Below are 21241 nucleotides of genomic sequence, written 5' to 3' on the forward strand. Positions count from 1 at the left end.
TGGCCTGCAGACTGCTTTCGTTGCCTAGTAACCCCCCGAGAAGGGCGGGAACGGAGGAGGTTCGGCTTCCGAGGTAATTACAGAGTCCACACCAGCAGACGTTTCTATGGCACCGCAGGTGTGTGTGTGAAGAGAGGTGGCAAAATTGTACATTTTAAATCTCAGTGACCACCATCACAGGACCAGACTATGGTCACACTCGCAACACAGCTGAGAGAAAGAGAGGGAAGAGAGATTGCCAAAGTTATCAGAGGAACTTCATAGTAAGAGGTCAGTGTTTACACGTGAGAGAATGACCCAACAGAACACACACGGTTGGGAGCAGAGCAGTGATACAGGCAGGTTTAGACTGATTTCAGCACTTTATTTAAAGTGTTATGCAGGCAAAGTCTTTTTTTCTCTTTTCACTTCTTTAACCCCAGTCACACAACACATTTGTACAAAGTTGATTTAAAAATATCAATAAAATATCAATAATCAAGAACCTGCAGCCTTGGAGGCCAGATTTATCAATCATCATGGAGATCCAACAGACTGCTTAGAAAAACATTTTACAAATGAGATGTCACTAGAAAATATGAAAGAAAACTGGTTGTCACACAAAATATTACCGAAAACATCCACATCTGGTTGGTAATTCAACCATTTAATTTTCAAATATTTTTATGAACGTTTTGCTTTCATGTTATTTAAAAAAAAAACATATTATGACGCGTTAAGAGTAGTAGAAATGACGGGCTGCAGTCATGACAACGACCGACGTAGCAAAATAAGTTTAGGATGAATGAAATAGAGAGAACAGCACTAAAAGGCAACATGCTGCACACACACCTCTGTTCAACGCGTACGATACACTCCAGCAAAAGGCAGATATTAAAATAGAACAGATAATCGATTAGCTGGACACAGTAATCATCTGTGTCAAAATGTACTGGGGGGGTTAAGAAAATAAAGAGCTAAAGTACAATTCAAAACGTATGCACTGACACTAACATAGAGCAACATCACCAGACACTTGTCATAACAACCACATAGTAATAACATCCACCCTGCCACAACCCCTTCTCTCCATGCCTCACCCTTCCCCCCACTACATGTGTGTATGTGTGCGTGTGTGTAATACTGCTTGTTTTAAGGCGTTGTAGTACCAAGACTCACACACAGGGGGCTCTACCTTCACAATGCAGAGAAAGCAGCACCAACGTCCAATCACACTGGAACTCTACCACTGTTAATAGAGTATCTCTAATCACTTGAAATATCGTGAATATATATTATTTGAAATATGTCTAATTACTGGAATGCATATTGTTTATCTCAGACGTTGATACTTTATACAAGTTTAGGGTTCAGATACGATGATTGAGTCACATTTACTGCCCTATTCTAAACTGGTTCTAGTACAAACAGCTGCTGCTCTGAGTATCAGTGGGAGCACCGTGTGTTTTGACATTAGTACTGCTTATTGACACTGTCTTACCCACCCACCAACCCCAGGAAAGCTACTTCTTAAAGGTGCACTCAGCAATATGGCATCAAGCAGGAAATCACCCCGCTGTGTTATGATGATGTCATATTGCTGAGTGCACCTTTAACGCTGTGAGCTGACTGGCTGTTTCATACCAGCGAAACCTTTTCCTCTACTGTCATTAATGTAAACATGGTTTCACTAGGATTGTCTTATAGTATTGCTTTCACTAAACAGCCTGTTGCAGAAAGCTAGATTGTTTGTTTTATAGAAACGATTAATATTTCAAATGCAGAGCGTTTCTATAGGAATGCATCATTTATACATATGTTCTATGTGCTTTTCCTGACCCTTTAGAGGTCTATTCCTCTTTTTCTGGTCTTTCTTCAGTAAGAGTTTATCAGACTGGTCTTTACCTGAACTACAGTCCTGTTGAACCGGGATACATCGTCACACACTCTCAAACACACACACGTACGCACATACACACACCTGTCCCTGCTCCTCTCACCTGTCTGTCCTACAGTCTGGACCGTGCCACATATCATGTTTCTTCATCATAATCATCATTACAGCATTAGCAGAGGAACATCTTTGTGCATAGAGATACAATTGCTGTGTTTCAAATGGCACCCTAGCTATTTGGGACACAACCAATGTCTCTTCTTGATGTTTTACAACTCCAGGGTTCTGTCTTGTGCTAGTTTAATTAGCCTATCCAAAATGGCATTCTCCTCCCTACATAAACTACTCAGAAGGCTCTGGCCAAAAGTAGTGCACTATATAAGGGATAGGGTGCAAGTTTAGATTATAAATCTATATTATACCTTTTACCCTGACCTCTGTTCTGTTATAAACACCATTCAACTAATTCATACCTTTAGTCTGTCGTTAGATTAATTCATTAGTTTAGATTCAGATTCCTCCCTCTGTTTATGTAATATTCAGTTCATCATATTTCTCTTCTTTTTGAAAACAACATTTAAAAAAAATAGACCACCTGACCTCCACAGCCACAGCATAACCATGGAGACCAACCAGGAATTTAGCTCTCCCTGCTTTATCCCTAAACAGGAAGTGGTCACTGGTCACTACTCAAACTCCTCCTCTTCCTCCTCCTCCTCTTCTCCCTCCATTTGATTGGGCGAGGAGGCTGTTGGAGTGGCAGGGGCGGAGTCCTGGGAGAGTGTCTCCACAGTTACGATGCGAGGGGAGGAGCCTAAACCCTGGTTGGAATCTTCCATGTCTTCAGTGGTGATGATGGTGAGAGAAGCCCCTCCCTTCTTGTTCTGGTGGGTTTTGATGTGTTTGGAGAGATGGTCGCTACGCATGAAACGCTTACTGCACTCTGGACACTCAAACCTCTTCTCACCTGGAGGATGGGTACATCTGAATAAGAACAACATAGACACAGGACATATCTGTGTGTGCGTGTGTGAGAGAGTGTGTGTCTGTGTGTGGGTTTGGGAGTGCGTACCTGTGTGTGTCCGTCTGTGTCTCTGCAGTTCATCCGAGCGTGTGAACCTCTTGCCACAGAAGATCCAGTTGCAGACGAAGGGTCGTTCTCCTGTGTGCCAGCGGAGGTGAGCTCTCAGGTGACTGGTCTTACCTGGTAGAAAGAATATTATTACAGATTGGTAATATCAAATTAATATTCTATATTTTATTGGTTCCATAGACTAGTACATCTCTATTTTATACAGTATTGACCTCTAAATCTCTATTTTATACAGTGTAGACTGGTACATCTATTTTATACAGTATTGACTAGTAAATCTCTATTTTATACAGTATTGACTAGTAAAATCTCTATTTTATACAGTAATGACTAGTAAAATCTCTATTTTATACAGTGTAGACAGGTAGTAAATCTCTATTTTATACAGTGTAGACAGGTAGTAAATCTCTATTTTATACAGTGTAGACAGGTAGTAAATCTCTATTTGATACAGTATAGACTAGTAAAATCTCTATTTTATACAGTGTAGACGGGTAGTAAATCTCTATTTTATACAGTATAGACGGGTAGTAAATCTCTATTTTATACAGTATTGACTAGTAAATCTCTATTTTATACAGTGTAGACCTTTCCTCAGTAGACTGGTCTTACCGTAGACCTTTCCTCAGTAGACTGGTCTTACCGTAGACCTTTCCACAGTACAGACTGGTCTTACCGTAGACCTTTCCACAGTACAGACTGGTCTTACCGTAGACCTTTCCACAGTACAGGCTGGTCTTACCGTAGACCTTTCCACAGTACAGACTGGTCTTACTGTAGACCTTTCCTCAGTACAGGCTGGTCTTACCGTAGACCTTTCCACAGTACAGACTGGTCTTACCGTAGACCTTTCCTCAGTACAGGCTGGTCTTACCGTAGACCTTTCCACAGTACAGGCTGGTCTTACCGTAGACCTTTCCACAGTACAGACTGGTCTTACCGTAGACCTTTCCACAGTACAGACTGGTCTTACCGTAGACCTTTCCACAGTACAGACTGGTCTTACCGTAGACCTTTCCACAGTACAGACTGGTCTTACCGTATACCTTTCCACAGTACAGGCTGGTCTTACCGTAGACCTTTCCACAGTACAGACTGGTCTTACCGTAGACCTTTCCACAGTACAGACTGGTCTTACCGTAGACCTTTCCACAGTACAGACTGGTCTTACCGTAGACCTTTCCACAGTACAGACTGGTCTTACCGTAGACCTTTCCACAGTACAGACTGGTCTTACCGTAGACCTTTCCACAGTGCAGACTGGTCTTACCGTAGACCTTCCCACAGTACAGACTGGTCTTACCGTAGACCTTTCCACAGTACAGGCTGGTCTTACCGTAGACCTTTCCACAGTACAGACTGGTCTTACCGTATACCTTTCCACAGTACAGGCTGGTCTTACCGTAGACCTTTCCACAGTACAGGCTGGTCTTACCGTAGACCTTTCCACAGTACAGACTGGTCTTACCGTAGACCTTTCCACAGTGCAGACTGGTCTTACCGTAGACCTTTCCACAGTGCAGACTGGTCTTACCGTAGACCTTCCCACAGTACAGACTGGTCTTACCGTAGACCTTTCCACAGTACAGGCTGGTCTTACCGTAGACCTTTCCACAGTACAGACTGGTCTTACCGTATACCTTTCCACAGTACAGACTGGTCTTACCGTAGACCTTTCCACAGTACAGGCTGGTCTTACCGTAGACCTTTCCACAGTACAGGCTGGTCTTACCGTAGACCTTTCCACAGTACAGGCTGGTCTTACAGTAGACCTTTCCACAGTACAGGCTGGTCTTACCGTAGACCTTTCCACAGTACAGGCTGGTCTTACCGTAGACCTTTCCACAGTACAGGCTGGTCTTACCGTAGACCTTTCCACAGTACAGACTTGTCTTACCGTAGACCTTTCCACAGTACAGACTGGTCTTACCGTAGACCTTTCCACAGTACAGACTGGTCTTACCGTAGACCTTTCCACAGTACAGACTGGTCTTACCGTAGACCTTTCCACAGTACAGACTGGTCTTACCGTAGACCTTTCCACAGTACAGACTGGTCTTACCGTATACCTTTCCACAGTACAGACTGGTCTTACCGTAGACCTTTCCACAGTACAGACTGGTCTTACCGTAGACCTTTCCACAGTACAGGCTGGTCTTACCGTAGACCTTTCCACAGTACAGACTGGTCTTACCGTAGACCTTTCCACAGTACAGACTGGTCTTACCGTAGACCTTTCCACAGTACAGACTGGTCTTACCGTAGACCTTTCCACAGTACAGGCTGGTCTTACCGTAGACCTTTCCACAGTACAGGCTGGTCTTACCGTAGACCTTTCCACAGTACAGACTGGTCTTACCGTAGACCTTTCCACAGTACAGACTGGTCTTACCGTAGACCTTTCCACAGTACAGACTGGTCTTACCGTAGACCTTTCCACAGTACAGACTGGTCTTACCGTAGACCTTTCCACAGTACAGACTGGTCTTACCGTAGACCTTTCCACAGTACAGACTGGTCTTACCGTAGACCTTTCCACAGTACAGACTGGTCTTACCGTAGACCTTTCCACAGTACAGACTGGTCTTACCGTAGACCTTTCCACAGTACAGACTGGTCTTACCGTAGACCTTTCCACAGTACAGACTGGTCTTACCGTAGACCTTTCCACAGTACAGACTGGTCTTACCGTAGACCTTTCCACAGTACAGGCTGGTCTTACCGTAGACCTTTCCACAGTACAGGCTGGTCTTACCGTAGACCTTTCCACAGTACAGGCTGGTCTTACCGTAGACCTTTCCACAGTACAGGCTGGTCTTACCGTAGACCTTTCCACAGTACAGACTGGTCTTACCATAGACCTTTCCACAGTACAGACTGGTCTTACCGTAGACCTTTCCACAGTACAGACTGGTCTTACCGTAGACCTTTCCACAATACAGACTGGTCTTACCGTAGACCTTTCCACAGTACAGACTGGTCTTACCGTAGACCTTTCCACAGTACAGACTGGTCTTACCGTAGACCTTTCCACAGTACAGACTGGTCTTACCGTAGACCTTTCCACAGTACAGACTGGTCTTACCGTAGACCTTTCCACAGTACAGACTGGTCTTACCGTAGACCTTTCCACAGTACAGACTGGTCTTACCGTATACCTTTCCACAGTACAGACTGGTCTTACCGTAGACCTTTCCACAGTACAGACTGGTCTTACCGTAGACCTTTCCACAGTACAGACTGGTCTTACCGTAGACCTTTCCACAGCCCTCCATGTGACACACATGCTGCTTCTTCTTAGATGGGTCTCCACTGGTCCTGCAACACACACACACACACAGTCAGAGAGAGAGACAGTGTGTGGTGTGTGTGTGTGTGTGTGTGTGTAGTACCTCCCCTCTCCGTCCCTGCAGTTCGGACAGGAGCACGCCACCCTGCGAAGCCTCTTGCTGGGTGGTCCTTCCTGGTCTGACGAACTCTGGACAGAACCCATCTGGTCTGGGCTTAGCGACGACCCCGCCACGTTACCCATGGTTACCTTTACTGGGGACGACTGGACCTTAACCCCGCCCTCCTGACCCTGCGGCTGACCTGGTGGTAGAATAGACTATTTTTATTTATTGGGTAATTAAATCATTAAAAATGATTTAGGAAAAAAACAAAGGCAAGAGGCGTATTTCAATTATGGTACAGTAGAGTAGAATATCATTATGGTAGAGTAGAGTAGAATATCATTATGGTAGAGTAGAGTAGAATATCATTATGGTAGAGTAGAGTAGAATATCATTATGGTAGAGTAGAGTAGAATATCATTATGGTACAGTAGAATATCATTATGGTAGAGTAGAGTAGAATATCATTATGGTAGAGTAGAGTAGAATATCATTATGGTAGAGTAGAGTAGAATATCATTATGGTACAGTAGAATATCATTATGGTAGAGTAGAGTAGAATATCATTATGGTAGAGTAGAGTAGAATATCATTATGGTACAGTAGAATATCATTATGGTAGAGTAGAGTAGAATATCATTATGGTAGAGTAGAGTAGAATATCATTATGGTACAGTAGAATATCATTATGGTAGAGTAGAGTAGAATATCATTATGGTAGAGTAGAGTAGAATATCATTATGGTAGAGTAGAGTAGAATATCATTATGGTAGAGTAGAGTAGAATATCATTATGGTAGAGTAGAGTAGAATATCATTATGGTAGAGTAGAGTAGAATATCATTATGGTAGAGTAGAGTAGAATATCATTATGGTACAGTAGAGTAGAATATCATTATGGTAGAGTAGAGTAGAATATCATTATGGTAGAGTAGAGTAGAATATCATTATGGTACAGTAGAGTAGAATATCATTATGGTAGAGTAGAGTAGAATATCATTATGGTACAGTAGAATATCATTATGGTAGAGTAGAGTAGAATATCATTATGGTAGAGTAGAGTAGAATATCATTATGGTAGAGTAGAATATCATTATGGTAGAGTAGAGTAGAATATCATTATGGTAGAGTAGAGTAGAATATCATTATGGTAGAGTAGAATATCATTATGGTAGAGTAGAGTAGAATATCATTATGGTAGAGTAGAGTAGAATATCATTATGGTACAGTAGAATATCATTATGGTACAGTAGAATATCATTATGGTACAGTAGAGTAGAATATCATTATGGTACAGTAGAATATCATTATGGTAGAGTAGAGTAGAATATCATTATGGTAGAGTAGAGTAGAATATCATTATGGTAGAGTAGAGTAGAATATCATTATGGTAGAGTAGAATATCATTATGGTACAGTAGAATATCATTATGGTAGAGTAGAGTAGAATATCATTATGGTAAAGTAGAGTAGAATATCATTATGGTAGAGTAGAGTAGAATATCATTATGGTAGAGTAGAGTAGAATATCATTATGGTACAGTAGAGTAGAATATCATTATGTTAGAGTAGAGTAGAATATCATTATGGTACAGTAGAGTAGAATATCATTATGGTAGAGTAGAGTAGAATATCATTATGGTACAGTAGAGTAGAATATCATTATGGTAGAGTAGAGTAGAATATAATTATGGTACAGTAGAGTAGAATATCATTATGGTAGAGTAGAGTAGAATATCATTATGGTACAGTAGAGTAGAATATCATTATGGTACAGTAGAATATCATTATGGTACAGTAGAATATCATTATGGTAGAGTAGAGTAGAATATCATTATGGTAGAGTAGAGTAGAATATCATTATGGTAGAGTAGAGTAGAATATCATTATGGTAGAGTAGAATATCATTATGGTACAGTAGAATATCATTATGGTAGAGTAGAGTAGAATATCATTATGGTAAAGTAGAGTAGAATATCATTATGGTAGAGTAGAGTAGAATATCATTATGGTAGAGTAGAGTAGAATATCATTATGGTACAGTAGAGTAGAATATCATTATGGTAGAGTAGAGTAGAATATCATTATGGTACAGTAGAGTAGAATATCATTATGGTAGAGTAGAGTAGAATATCATTATGGTACAGTAGAGTAGAATATCATTATGGTAGAGTAGAGTAGAATATCATTATGGTACAGTAGAATATCATTATGGTACAGTAGAATATCATTATGGTAGAGTAGAGTAGAATATCATTATGGTAGAGTAGAGTAGAATATCATTATGGTAGAGTAGAGTAGAATATCATTATGGTACAGTAGAATATCATTGTGGTACAGTAGAATATCATTATGGTAGAGTATAGTAGAATATCATTATGGTAAAGTAGAGTAGAATATCATTATGGTAGAGTAGAGTAGAATATCATTATGGTAGAGTAGAGTAGAATATCATTATGGTACAGTAGAATAGAATATCATTATGGTAGAGTAGAATATCATTATGGTACAGTAGAGTAGAATATCATTATGGTAGAGTAGAGTAGAATATCATTATGGTACAGTAGAGTAGAATATCATTATGGTAGAGTAGAATATAATTATGGTACAGTAGAGTAGAATATCATTATGGTAGAGTAGAGTAGAATATCATTATGGTACAGTAGAATATCATTATGGTACAGTAGAATATCATTATGGTAGAGTATAGTAGAATATCATTATGGTAAAGTAGAGTAGAATATCATTATGGTAGAGTAGAGTAGAAAATCATTATGGTAGAGTAGAGTAGAATATCATTATGGTAGAGTAGAGTAGAATATCATTATGGTACAGTAGAGTAGAATATCATTATGGTAGAGTAGAGTAGAATATCATTATGGTAGAGTAGAATATCATTATGGTAGAGTAGAGTAGAATATCATTATGGTACAGTAGAGTAGAATATCATTATGGTAGAGTAGAGTAGAATATAATTATGGTACAGTAGAGTAGAATATCATTATGGTAGAGTAGAGTAGAATATCATTATGGTACAGTAGAGTAGAATATCATTATGGTACAGTAGAATATCATTATGGTACAGTAGAATATCATTATGGTAGAGTAGAGTAGAATATCATTATGGTAGAGTAGAATATCATTATGGTAGAGTAGAATATCATTATGGTAGAGTAGAATATGATTATGGTAGAGTAGAGTAGAATATCATTATGGTAGAGTAGAGTAGAATATCATTATGGTAGAGTAGAGTAGAATATCATTATGGTAGAGTAGAGTAGAATATCATTATGGTAGAGTAGAGTAGAATATCATTATGGTAGAGTAGAGTAGAATATCATTATGGTAGAGTAGAGTAGAATATCATTATGGTAGAGTAGAATATCATTATGGTACAGTAGAGTAGAATATCATTATGGTAGAGTAGAATATCATTATGGTAGAGTAGAGTAGAATATCATTATGGTAGAGTAGAGTAGAATATCATTATGGTAGAGTAGAATATCATTATGGTAGAGTAGAATATCATTATGGTAGAGTAGAGTAGAATATCATTATGGTAGAGTAGAGTAGAATATCATTATGGTAGAGTAGAGTAGAATATCATTATGGTAGAGTAGAGTAGAATATCATTATGGTAGAGTAGAGTAGAATATCATTATGGTACAGTAGAGTAGAATATCATTATGGTAGAGTAGAGTAGAATATAATTATGGTAGAGTAGAGTAGAATATCATTATGGTACAGTAGAGTAGAATATCATTATGGTAGAGTAGAATATCATTATGGTAGAGTAGAGTAGAATATCATTATGGTAGAGTAGAGAAGAATATCATTATGGTACAGTAGAGTAGAATATCATTATGGTAGAGTACAGTAGAATATCATTATGGTAGAGTAGAGTAGAATATCATTATGGTACAGTAGAATATCATTATGGTACAGTAGAATATCATTATGGTACAGTAGAGTAGAATATCATTATGGTACAGTAGAATATCATTATGGTAGAGTAGAGTAGAATATCATTATGGTAGAGTAGAGTAGAATATCATTATGGTAGAGTAGAATATCATTATGGTACAGTAGAATATCATTATGGTAGAGTAGAATATCATTATGGTAGAGTAGAGTAGAATATCATTATGGTAGAGTAGAGTAGAATATCATTATGGTAGAGTAGAGTAGAATATCATTATGGTAGAGTAGAGTAGAATATCATTATGGTACAGTAGAGTAGAATATCATTATGGTAGAGTAGAGTAGAATATCATTATGGTAGAGTAGAGTAGAATATCATTATGGTACAGTAGAGTAGAATATCATTATGGTAGAGTAGAGTAGAATATCATTATGGTAGAGTAGAGTAGAATATCATTATGGTAGAGTAGAGAAGAATATCATTATGGTACAGTAGAGTAGAATATCATTATGGTAGAGTAGAGTAGAATATCATTATGGTAGAGTAGAGTAGAATATCATTATGGTACAGTAGAGTAGAATATCATTATGGTACAGTAGAATATCATTATGGTACAGTAGAGTAGAATATCATTATGGTAGAGTAGAGTAGAATATCATTATGGTAGAGTAGAATATCATTATGGTAGAGTAGAGTAGAATATCATTATGGTAGAGTAGAGTAGAATATCATTATGGTAGAGTAGAGTAGAATATCATTATGGTACAGTAGAGTAGAATATCATTATAGTAGAGTAGAGTAGACTATCATTATGGTAGAGTAGAGTAGAATATCATTATGGTAGAGTAGAGTAGAATATCATTATGGTAGAGTAGAGTAGAATATCATTATGGTAGAGTAGAGTAGAATATCATTATGGTAGAGTAGAGTAGAATATCATTATGGTAGAGTAGAGTAGAATATCATTATGGTAGAGTAGAGTAGAATATCATTATGGTAGAGTAGAGTAGAATATCATTATGGTAGAGTAGAGTAGAATATCATTATGGTAGAGTAGAGTAGAATATCATTGTGGTAGAGTAGAGTAGAATATCATTATGGTACAGTAGAGTAGAATATCATTATGGTAGAGTAGAATATAATTATGGTAGAGTGGAGTAGAATATCATTATGGTACAGTAGAGTAGAATATCATTATGGTAGAGTAGAATATCATTATGGTAGAGTAGAGTAGAATATCATTATGGTAGAGTAGAGAAGAATATCATTATGGTACAGTAGAGTAGAATATCATTATGGTAGAGTAGAGTAGAATATCATTATGGTAGAGTAGAGTAGAATATCATTATGGTACAGTAGAGTAGAATATCATTATGGTAGAGTAGAGTAGAATATCATTATGGTACAGTAGAATATCATTATGGTACAGTAGAGTAGAATATCATTATGGTACTGTAGAGTAGAATATCATTATGTAACAGTAGAGTAGAATATCATTATGGTACAGTAGAGTAGAATATCATTATGGTATAGTAGAATATCATTATGGTACAGTAGAATATCATTATGGTACAGTAGAGTAGAATATCATTATGGTACAGTAGAGTAGAATATCATTATGGTACAGTAGAATAGAATATCATTATGGTACAGTAGAGTAGAATATCATTATGGTACAGTAGAATATCATTATGGTACAGTAGAATATCATTATGGTACAGTAGAATATCATTATGGTACAGTAGAATATCATTATGGTACAGTAGAATATCATTATGGTACAGTAGAGTAGAATATCATTATGGTACAGTAGAATATCATTATGGTACAGTAGAATATCATTATGGTACAGTAGAGTAGAATATCATTATGGTACAGTAGAGTAGAATATCATTATGGTACAGTAGAATATCATTATGGTACAGTAGAGTAGAATATCATTATGGTACAGTAGAATATCATTATGGTACAGTAGAGTAGAATATCATTATGGTAGAGTAGAATGTCATTATGGTACAGTAGAGTAGAATAGCATTATGGTACAGTACAGTAGAATATCATTATGGTACAGTAGAATATCATTATGGTACAGTAGAGTAGAATATCATTATGGTACAGTACAGTAGAATATCATTATGGTACAGTATAATATCATTATGGTACAGTAGAGTAGAATAACATTATGGTAGAGTAGAATATCATTATGGTACAGTAGAGTAGAATATCATTATGGTACAGTAGAATGTCATTATGGTACAGTAGAATATCATTATGGTACAGTAGAGTAGAATATCATTATGGTACAGTAGAATATCATTATGGTACAGTAGAGTAGAATATCATTATGGTAGAGTAGAATGTCATTATGGCACAGTAGAGTAGAATATCATTATGGTACAGTACAGTAGAATATCATTATGGTTCAGTAGAGTAGAATATCATTATGGTACAGTACAGTAGAATATCATTATGGTACAGTAGAGTAGAATATCATTATGGTACAGTACAGTAGAATATCATTATGGTACAGTAGAATATCATTATGGTACAGTAGAGTAGAATAACATTATGGTAGAGTAGAATATCATTATGGTACAGTAGAATATCATTATGGTAGAGTAGAGTAGAATATCATTATGGTAGAGTAGAGTAGAATATCATTATGGTACAGTAGAATATCATTATGGTACAGTAGAATATCATTATGGTACAGTAGAATATCATTATGGTAGAGTAGAGTAGAATATCATTATGGTAGAGTAGAGTAGAATATCATTATGGTAGAGTAGAGTAGAATATCATTATGGTACAGTAGAATGTCATTATGGTACAGTAGAATATCATTATGGTACAGTAGAGTAGAATATCATTAGGGTACAGTAGAATATCATTATGGTACAGTAGAGTAGAATATCATTATGGTACAGTAGAATATCATTATGGTACAGTAGAGTAGAATATCATTATGGTACAGTAGAATATCATTACGGTACAGTAGAATACCATTATGGTACAGTACAGTAGAATATCGTACAGTACAATATCATTATGGTACAGTAGAGTAGAATATCATTATGGTACAGTAAAATGTCATTATGGTACAGTAGAGTAGAATATCATTATGGTACAGTAGAATATCATTATGGTAGAGTAGAATGTCATTATGGCACAGTAGAGTAGAATATCATTATGGTACAGTAGAGTAGAATATCATTATGGTACAGTAGAGTAGAATATCATTATGGTAGAGTAGAATATCATTATGGTAGAGTAGAGTAGAATATCATTATGGTAGAGTAGAGTAGAATATCATTATGGTACAGTAGAATATCATTATGGTACAGTAGAGTAGAATATCATTATGGTACAGTAGAATGTCATTATGGTACAGTAGAATATCATTATGGTACAGTAGAATATCATTATGGTACAGTAGAGTAGAATGTCATTATGGCACAGTAGAGTAGAATATCATTATGGTACAGTAGAATATCATTATGGTACAGTAGAATATCATTATGGTATAGTAGAATATCTTTATGGTACAGTAAAATATCGTACAGTACAGTAGAATATCATTATGGTACAGTAGAATATCATTATGGTACAGTAGAATATCATTATGGTACAGTAGAATATCGTACAGTACAGTAGAATATCATTATGGTACAGTAGAATATCATTATGGTACAGTAGAATATCGTACAGTACAGTAGAATATCATTATGGTACAGTAGAATATCGTACAGTACAGTAGAATATCATTATGGTACAGTAGAATATCATTATGGTACAGTAGAATATCATTATGGTACAGTAGAATATCATTATGGTACAGTAGAATATCATTATGGTACAGTAAAATATCGTACAGTACAGTAGAATATCATTATGGTACAGTAGAATATCGTACAGTACGGTAGAATATCATTATGGTACAGTAGAATATCATTATGGTACAGTAGAATATCATTATGGTACAGTAGAATATCGTACAGTACAGTAGAATATCATTGTAGCACTGCTCCCAACCCTCCCCCCAGCTCCCAACCCTCCCCCAGAAACTAAACAAATATACATTTGGAGAACAACACACACTGCCCCTCTCCCTCTCTGTTCTCACCCTGTAGTCCGGTGATGGTGAGGGGTACCCCCTGCATCTGTACCCCAGCGGTGCCCAGTCCAGCGATGTTGACCGTCTGCACTCCCGACCCAGGGTTGATCTGAGCTGCACTCAGCGTCAGGGGAGCCCCCCCCAGCTGCACGAAGCCCCCTCCTCCCACAGCCCCTCCGCCCACAGGGGCCAGGGTCAGCTGCTGGGGCACAGACATCCCCCCAGGGAGCTGCAGAGTCTGCCATGTGATCTGGCCCGACGAGGAGAGGGTTGGGGTACGGATCAGAACCTGGAGGAATCAATTCATTTTAAGAAGGCTATGAATCATTGACATTCAATTGAAATCAATACAACACACAATAAAATCATAGAGGTTGGAAGAAATGTCCACTATATATTCAAAAGTATGTGGACACCCCTTTAAGTTAGCAGATTTGGCAATTTCAGCCACACCCGTTGCTGACAGGTGTATAAAATCAAGCACACAGCCATTCAATCTCCATTTAACATACATTGACAGTAGAATGGCCTTACTGAAGAGCTCAGTGACTTTAAAAGAGGCACTGTAATAGGATGCCACCTTTAAAACAAGTCAGTTCATCAAATTTCTGCCCCAGTCAACTGTAAGTGCTGTTATAGTGAAGTGGAAACGTCTAGGAGCAACAACGACTCAGCCGTGAAGTGGTAAGCCACACAAGAATGGGACCACCAAGTGCTGAAGCGCGTAGCACATAAAAATTGCCTGTCCTCGGTTGCAACACTCACTACCGAGTTCCAAACTGCCTCTGGGAGCAATGTCAGCACAATAACTGTTCGTTGAATGGGTTTCCATGGCTGAGCAGCCGCACACAAGCCTAAGATCACCATGCACAATGCCAAGTGTCGGCTGGAGTGGTGTAAAGCTAGCCGACAGTGGTCTCTGGAGCAGTGGAAACGCATTCTCTGGAGTGGAGAATCATGATTCACCATCTGGCAGTCCGACGGACGAATCTGGGTTTGGCAGATGCCAACGGAACGCTACCTGCTGAATGCATAGTGCCAACTGTAAAGTTTGGTAGAGGAATAATGGTCTGGGGCTGTTTTTCATGTTTCGGGTTAGGCCCCTTATTTTAGGTGAAGGGAAATCTTAACGCTATAGCATACAATGGCATTCTAGATAATTCTGTGCTTCCAACTTTGTGGCAACAGTTTGGGGAAGGCAGCAGAAAGCAGCTAGCTACCTGTTGGTTCTGGAAGGCTTGTATGGGCTGTAGGGTCCCGCCTGGTCCTAACTGAAAGGTTTGGATCTGATGCGGCTGGCCTTGGATCTGGTGGAAACAAACAGCTCACAAACTTTCTGCGGATGTACTGTGTGTGTGTGTGTGTGTGTGTGTGTGTGTGTGTGTGTGTTACCTGGTTCTGTGGCTGGATTTGGATCTGCTGCAACACCTGGTTGCCCATCTGGACAATGATGATAATAACAACATATAATATAATTTATTATAGTATAATACCATAAAAAAGGTAAAAGCAGCCAAGTAGAACCCACCTGTCCCACGATGACCTGCTGGATGGTCCCTGGAGGATCTGATTGGCCCTGTAGTCCGTTGGCCTGGCTCTGGACATGTCAATCAACCAACCAACCAACCAATTCATTAATCAACAATCAATCAATACATCCTTCTATTTCATGAATGTTAAGTCACAACAACACGCAATCACGTACCATCTGTGAGTTCTGTTCGCTGGGTTGGTTCTGTGAGTCTCTCTCCGCCCCTCCGTCCGACCCGGCTACAGAACTCAGCTGTGTTCCGTCCGACAATGCTCCATCGCACCCGGCAACAGTTGTTATGGTACCCCCAGATGATCCGGTAGCTGCCCCGGACACCGCCGCCGTTGTTGTCACCAGCTGGTTACTGTTAGCTACGGTAAAGCTGCCATCGGCTGCTTGGATAAGCTGCACGGCTCCGCCCCCCGCTAAATTATTCATGACCGGCAGGGCGAGGGTCATACCGCCGATGTTTATGGGTACTGTAGTCATTACCTGGGTCTGGGAGCCCTGTAAGGTCTGCATCTGTAGCGGGAAGGATTGGGCTGGACGAAGCTGCAACGTCTGATTGGCTGAGCCAGTGAGGATGGCCTGCTGGTTGGCCGGTTGTAGGATGGCCTGGGACTGGTTCTGGGTTTGGATCAGCTGGACCTGCTCTGGTAGACCGCCCTGGGCCGAACTGAATAGAATAGAAACACTTGATCTATTGTCATCTGTAAAAAGTAAATTATACCACTTTTAAATCACCCAAACCTCCTGTCTAACCTCTAACATGCAGACTACCGGTCTGACCTTTAAAACAGCTGTCACTTACCTGATCTGGATGTGCTGCCCCCCCAGGGATGCGGTCTGGGGGCTGATGTGGATCTGTTGGCCGTCTGACGTCTGCAGGTGGGGGATCACCTGGTATTGGACCCCACCCCCCGACGAAGGCATATTTTGCACCTGGAGAGACAAACAATAACCTTACTTAAAAACATAGTGACATTAGGTGGGCATGTTCTGAACCTGGACACAGAAACAGAATACTATACAGTCTATAGTACTCCACTCTCCATGTCTAAGAAAAATACATTTATAGGTTATAGGACCAGAATTTCCACATGACTGCACCCCTCCAGTCAACTTTCCACACACACACACACACACACACACACACACACACACACACACACACACACACACACACACACACACACACACACACACACACACACACACACACACACACACACACACACACACACACACACACACACACACACACACACACACCTGGATGATCTGGAACTGCTGCTGCTGCTGGGGCTGCTGATTGGCTGCTATGGTTTTAGTCCCGCCCACTGCCTTCGCCTTACGGCCTGCCGGAGCACTGTCATTGGTGGAAGTGGTGGCCAGCGTTACGGCGACAGGTTGATTGGCAGTGTCATTGGCCATTTGGGGAGCGGTAGTGATGATCTGCCAGCCATTACCAGTGAACTGGGCAGGAACCAGTTCTAACTGCTGCTGAACCAGAGTCTGATTACCTGCTGCGTCTACAACTATATGACCCTGGATCTGCCCACCCTGCAACTGCAAATAAATATACATAAACAATAAATAAACATAATTGAATAAACATGTACTAGAATAGGAACCTGAGTCTGGTTCCTGGCTGAATCTATGTGTTTCTGTATCTGAAAGTACAATCAACACACAGTACACTGAAAGTCTGCAGATATATACCGTGTTATAGGCATTACGAGCCTTTATAATGGCCATGTAGTGTATGTACCATGTTATAAAGCATGTATGAGTCTTTATAATGTCTTATTGTTTCAGAACTTACATTACCAACATTGTAACAACTATAAATAACAGTAACAAGAACATTAATACAAGGAATAACATAACTTATAGCTATATAATTAGTATTAATGGCTACCTGTATTTGACCAGCTTGCAACTGGACCTGTCCTTCCACTCCTCCCTGACCTCCTATCTTACTGCAGGTCGCAGCCAGTAGGGCTAGGGGAGACGGCTGGGAATCCTAGAGAGAGAGAGAATACACACACAGGCAGATAGGGGAATTCAAACATAGAACACACACAGAGACAACATGCATATAGACAGAGAGAGAGATAGACACACAGAGACAACATACATATAGACAGAGAGAGATACAGAGATTGAGAGAGACAAAGGGAGACGAGGGAGAGAGACAGAGAGAGAGACAACATGCATATAGACAGATAGAGAGAGATACGGAAAGAGAGAGAGACACACACACAGATAGACAGACAGAGAAACACACACAGAGACAACATACAGAGACCGAGAGAGAGAGCAATAGTCAAGAAGGAACTACACTCTTAGAAAAAAAACAGGTTCTTAGGCTGTCCCTATAGGAGAACCCTTTTTGGTTCCAGGTAGAACCTTTTGTGGAAAGGGTTCTACATGGAACCCAAAATGGTTATACCTGGAACCAAAAGGATTTTACCTGGAACCCAAAGAAGTGATATTAAAAGGGTTCTCCTATGGGGACAGCCAAAGAACCCTTCTAGGTTCTAGATAGCACATTTTGTTCTAGGAGTGTAGGTCGCATGCAAATATTTAATATCATCCACACACACACCTCTAAAGCTGCCTGTATAGACAGCTAGTGGTTTTTTTTGCACAGAAGCTACATGACAGTCTATATCAACAGTATAATCAAACATGCCTTCAGAAACCCTGTCAGAACACATGCTATGGAAATGCTATGAAAATATAAAATAAATATGTTTTATTATACTGCAAAAACCTCATCTCATAGACATGGAGCCAAAGACAAGTCCATTATTGGTGTTAATAGACATAATGCAATCCTCTGAACATGGTCTCTAGACAGAACCAGGAAGTGGTGTGTACCAGCTTACCTGTGATCCAGAACGTTTGCCTTTCTTGCCTGGTTTCCCTCCTTCTGATCCCGACACTTCCTTCTTCTGATCTGAGGACCATCGATCAAACAATACTTGATCAATAATCAATCAGTCCTCAACTGGAGGACTGAATGATTAGTGATCACATATATCAATAACACAGTGGGTACACGGCGACTACCTGATAAAAATAGGCTATAAAGATGTCAATATTTCCCTGCACATGGTTTTATAACAGTGTAGTGGCACCATATGGTTCAACTACTGGCGAAAAGACATACACATTGATCGGAACCCGATTAGAGACTAATACATCTAAACAGATCGGTTATGGAAACGTGTTGCCTGTTTTAGGAATACGCTATTCTTTATCATCAAACGGTTTCTGCATATCTGTCAGGCTGTATGCAAAGAAAGCAAGGGGGAAGAAAAGAGGGATAGAGGGGTGGAGACGGAGATGAGAGGGGAGGGTACCTACCACTCATAACGCATTCATAAACCAGAGAGGAGAGGCTAGGGGAGAAAGGCCGGCTAAAGCACCGGGTAAGGACGGCCTTTTTTCTCCGCGAATAGCTCGAGCTGGGCTGTGTCGTCGCTCCGGTTAGCACCTAAACCACCCACTCGGCAGGAAGGGCGGTACAAAACTCGAGCGACAATCAAACCTCCCGTGATAACGGGAAATGGTCCGGTTTCCGCGCCCGACGCTTCTCAAAACCAACCGAAAACACCCTTTAACGACCGACGCGCGTTAATTCCATTAACGGAAAAATCGACTGGAAAAATGTATTCTAATTCAAGTTAGTAATGTGTCCGCGGTAGGCCCACCCACTTTCATTTACCCATCAGACCAACACCCCTCGCTCTCTCTCCTCTCTTTCTGCCGCTGATGTTTCTGCCGCTAGCTACAACAAGCCTTTCCAACGATCTTCATGCAAAAACACCCCTCATCAATACCACTATTTTATGGCTGTTTTTATAGTTGGATTTTAGAATTGCAGCTGGAGACAGATAACTGTGGCTTTTTGTGGGCGGTGCGCTCCTCCCACATATTCAGGACTCGGTCTGCGAGGGTTGAGATGGGAGTTGTATTTAGCGAAGCCTCGCCTTCGAAATGTGTTGTGGCAACGGGGACTTCATCTCCCAGTCTGCCTTGCGGTCAGCTGTACGCTGGTACGGCGTAGAGTCAAGGTAGGGTGAGAAGCAGAGAGAAGGCAGTGACTGTGTGATGTGGGGGTTGGGCAAGAGGAGAGGTGTGAACGTTCTGTTCTCTTTTTTAATCATGAGGGCCAGTCTTTCCTTTCCTCCTCCACCTTTTTTTGATGAAGGTTGGCCTCTCGCTGCCTTCTGCTTTCTCTCCCTCTCTATCACAGGGGTGAGTCTGTCTCGCTCCCTCTATTATATGGTCAGTGTATCTCCCGTTCTCACCGTCGAATAAGGGACACTCGCTCTCTGTATATTATAAGGGATACTCTCTCGCTGCCTCTCTCCCTCCGTTTGTATATTTGTCTGTATATTAAAAGGACCAGAGACTAGCCCTTATACTATACAGCAGGGCTGCCCAACCCTCTTCCTGGAACCCTACTGTTCTGTAGGTTTTCAGTCCAACTCTAATTAAGCATATCTGATTCAACTAGTCAAGGTCTTGTTGAGCAGCTAATTAGTATAATCAGGTGTGTTAAATGAGGGTTGGACTGAAAACCCACAGGACTGTAGCTCTCTGGGAAGAGGGTTGGGCAGCCCTGCTATATAGAGACCAGCCCTTATAATACAGAGAGACTATCCCATATAACAGACAGCCTCTCTGTCTACTGTATATTATACCGAACAAAAATATAAACATGACATGTAAAGTGTTGGTTCCATGTTTCATGAGCTGAAATAAAAGATCCCCAAAATTTTTCATACACAAAGAAAGCTCATTTCTCTCAAATGTTGTGCACAAATTTGTTTACAACCCTGACAGTGAGCATTTCTCATTTGCCAAGATAATTCACCCACTTGAAACATGTGGCATATCAAGAAGCTGATTAAACCACATGATCATTACACAGGTGCACCTTGTGCCTGGGACAATAAAAGGCCACTAAAATGTGCAGTTGTGTCACACAACACAATGACACAGATGTCTCAAGTTGAGGGAGCGTGCAATTGGAATCCTGACTGCAGGAATATCCACCAGATCGGTTGCCAGATAATTTAATGTTCATTTCTCTACCATAACCTGCCTCCAATGTTGTTTTAGGGAATTTGGCAGTACGTCCAACTGGCCTCACAACCACGTGTAACCAAGCCAGCCCAGGACCTCCACATCCGGCTTCTTCACCTGCGTGATCTCTCTGAGACCAGCCATCCGGACACCTGATGAAACAGAGGATTATTTGGGTCTGTAAACTAATTCTGATTGGCTGGGCCTGGCTCACC

General features: G+C 40.2%; 1 protein-coding gene across 7 annotated transcripts; it reads right to left on the reverse strand.

Annotated features, from left to right (window-relative positions):
* Nucleotides 1-343: 343 nt before the first annotated feature.
* LOC118371871 (transcription factor Sp4) lies at nucleotides 344-19840 on the reverse strand. Of its 7 annotated transcripts, XM_052472381.1 has the most exons (18): nucleotides 19299-19839; nucleotides 18818-18888; nucleotides 17845-17949; nucleotides 17196-17492; nucleotides 16735-16865; nucleotides 16098-16599; nucleotides 15921-15989; nucleotides 15785-15832; nucleotides 15613-15699; nucleotides 14402-14681; nucleotides 6359-6557; nucleotides 6059-6284; nucleotides 5663-5695; nucleotides 5168-5299; nucleotides 4640-4837; nucleotides 4270-4408; nucleotides 2946-3077; nucleotides 344-2840 (listed from the first exon to the last, which is right to left on the reverse strand). In XM_052472381.1, exons 1-18 carry the CDS (start codon nucleotides 19303-19305, stop codon nucleotides 2560-2562), a joined length of 2937 nt encoding a protein of 978 aa, XP_052328341.1. In that variant the 5' UTR covers nucleotides 19306-19839; the 3' UTR covers nucleotides 344-2559. The 7 variants fall into 7 exon arrangements, with proteins under 7 accessions (XP_052328341.1, XP_052328342.1, XP_052328344.1 ...); XM_052472382.1 differs by lacking the exon at nucleotides 4270-4408 and having other exon boundaries at nucleotides 4633-4837; nucleotides 5168-5266; nucleotides 5564-5695; nucleotides 19299-19838; XM_052472384.1 differs by lacking the exons at nucleotides 4640-4837; nucleotides 5168-5299 and having other exon boundaries at nucleotides 5564-5695; nucleotides 19299-19836.
* Nucleotides 19841-21241: the final 1401 nt, after the last annotated feature.

This window comes from Oncorhynchus keta, chromosome 20, assembly GCF_023373465.1.
Source record: "Oncorhynchus keta strain PuntledgeMale-10-30-2019 chromosome 20, Oket_V2, whole genome shotgun sequence".
Taxonomy (NCBI): Eukaryota; Metazoa; Chordata; class Actinopteri; order Salmoniformes; family Salmonidae; genus Oncorhynchus; species Oncorhynchus keta.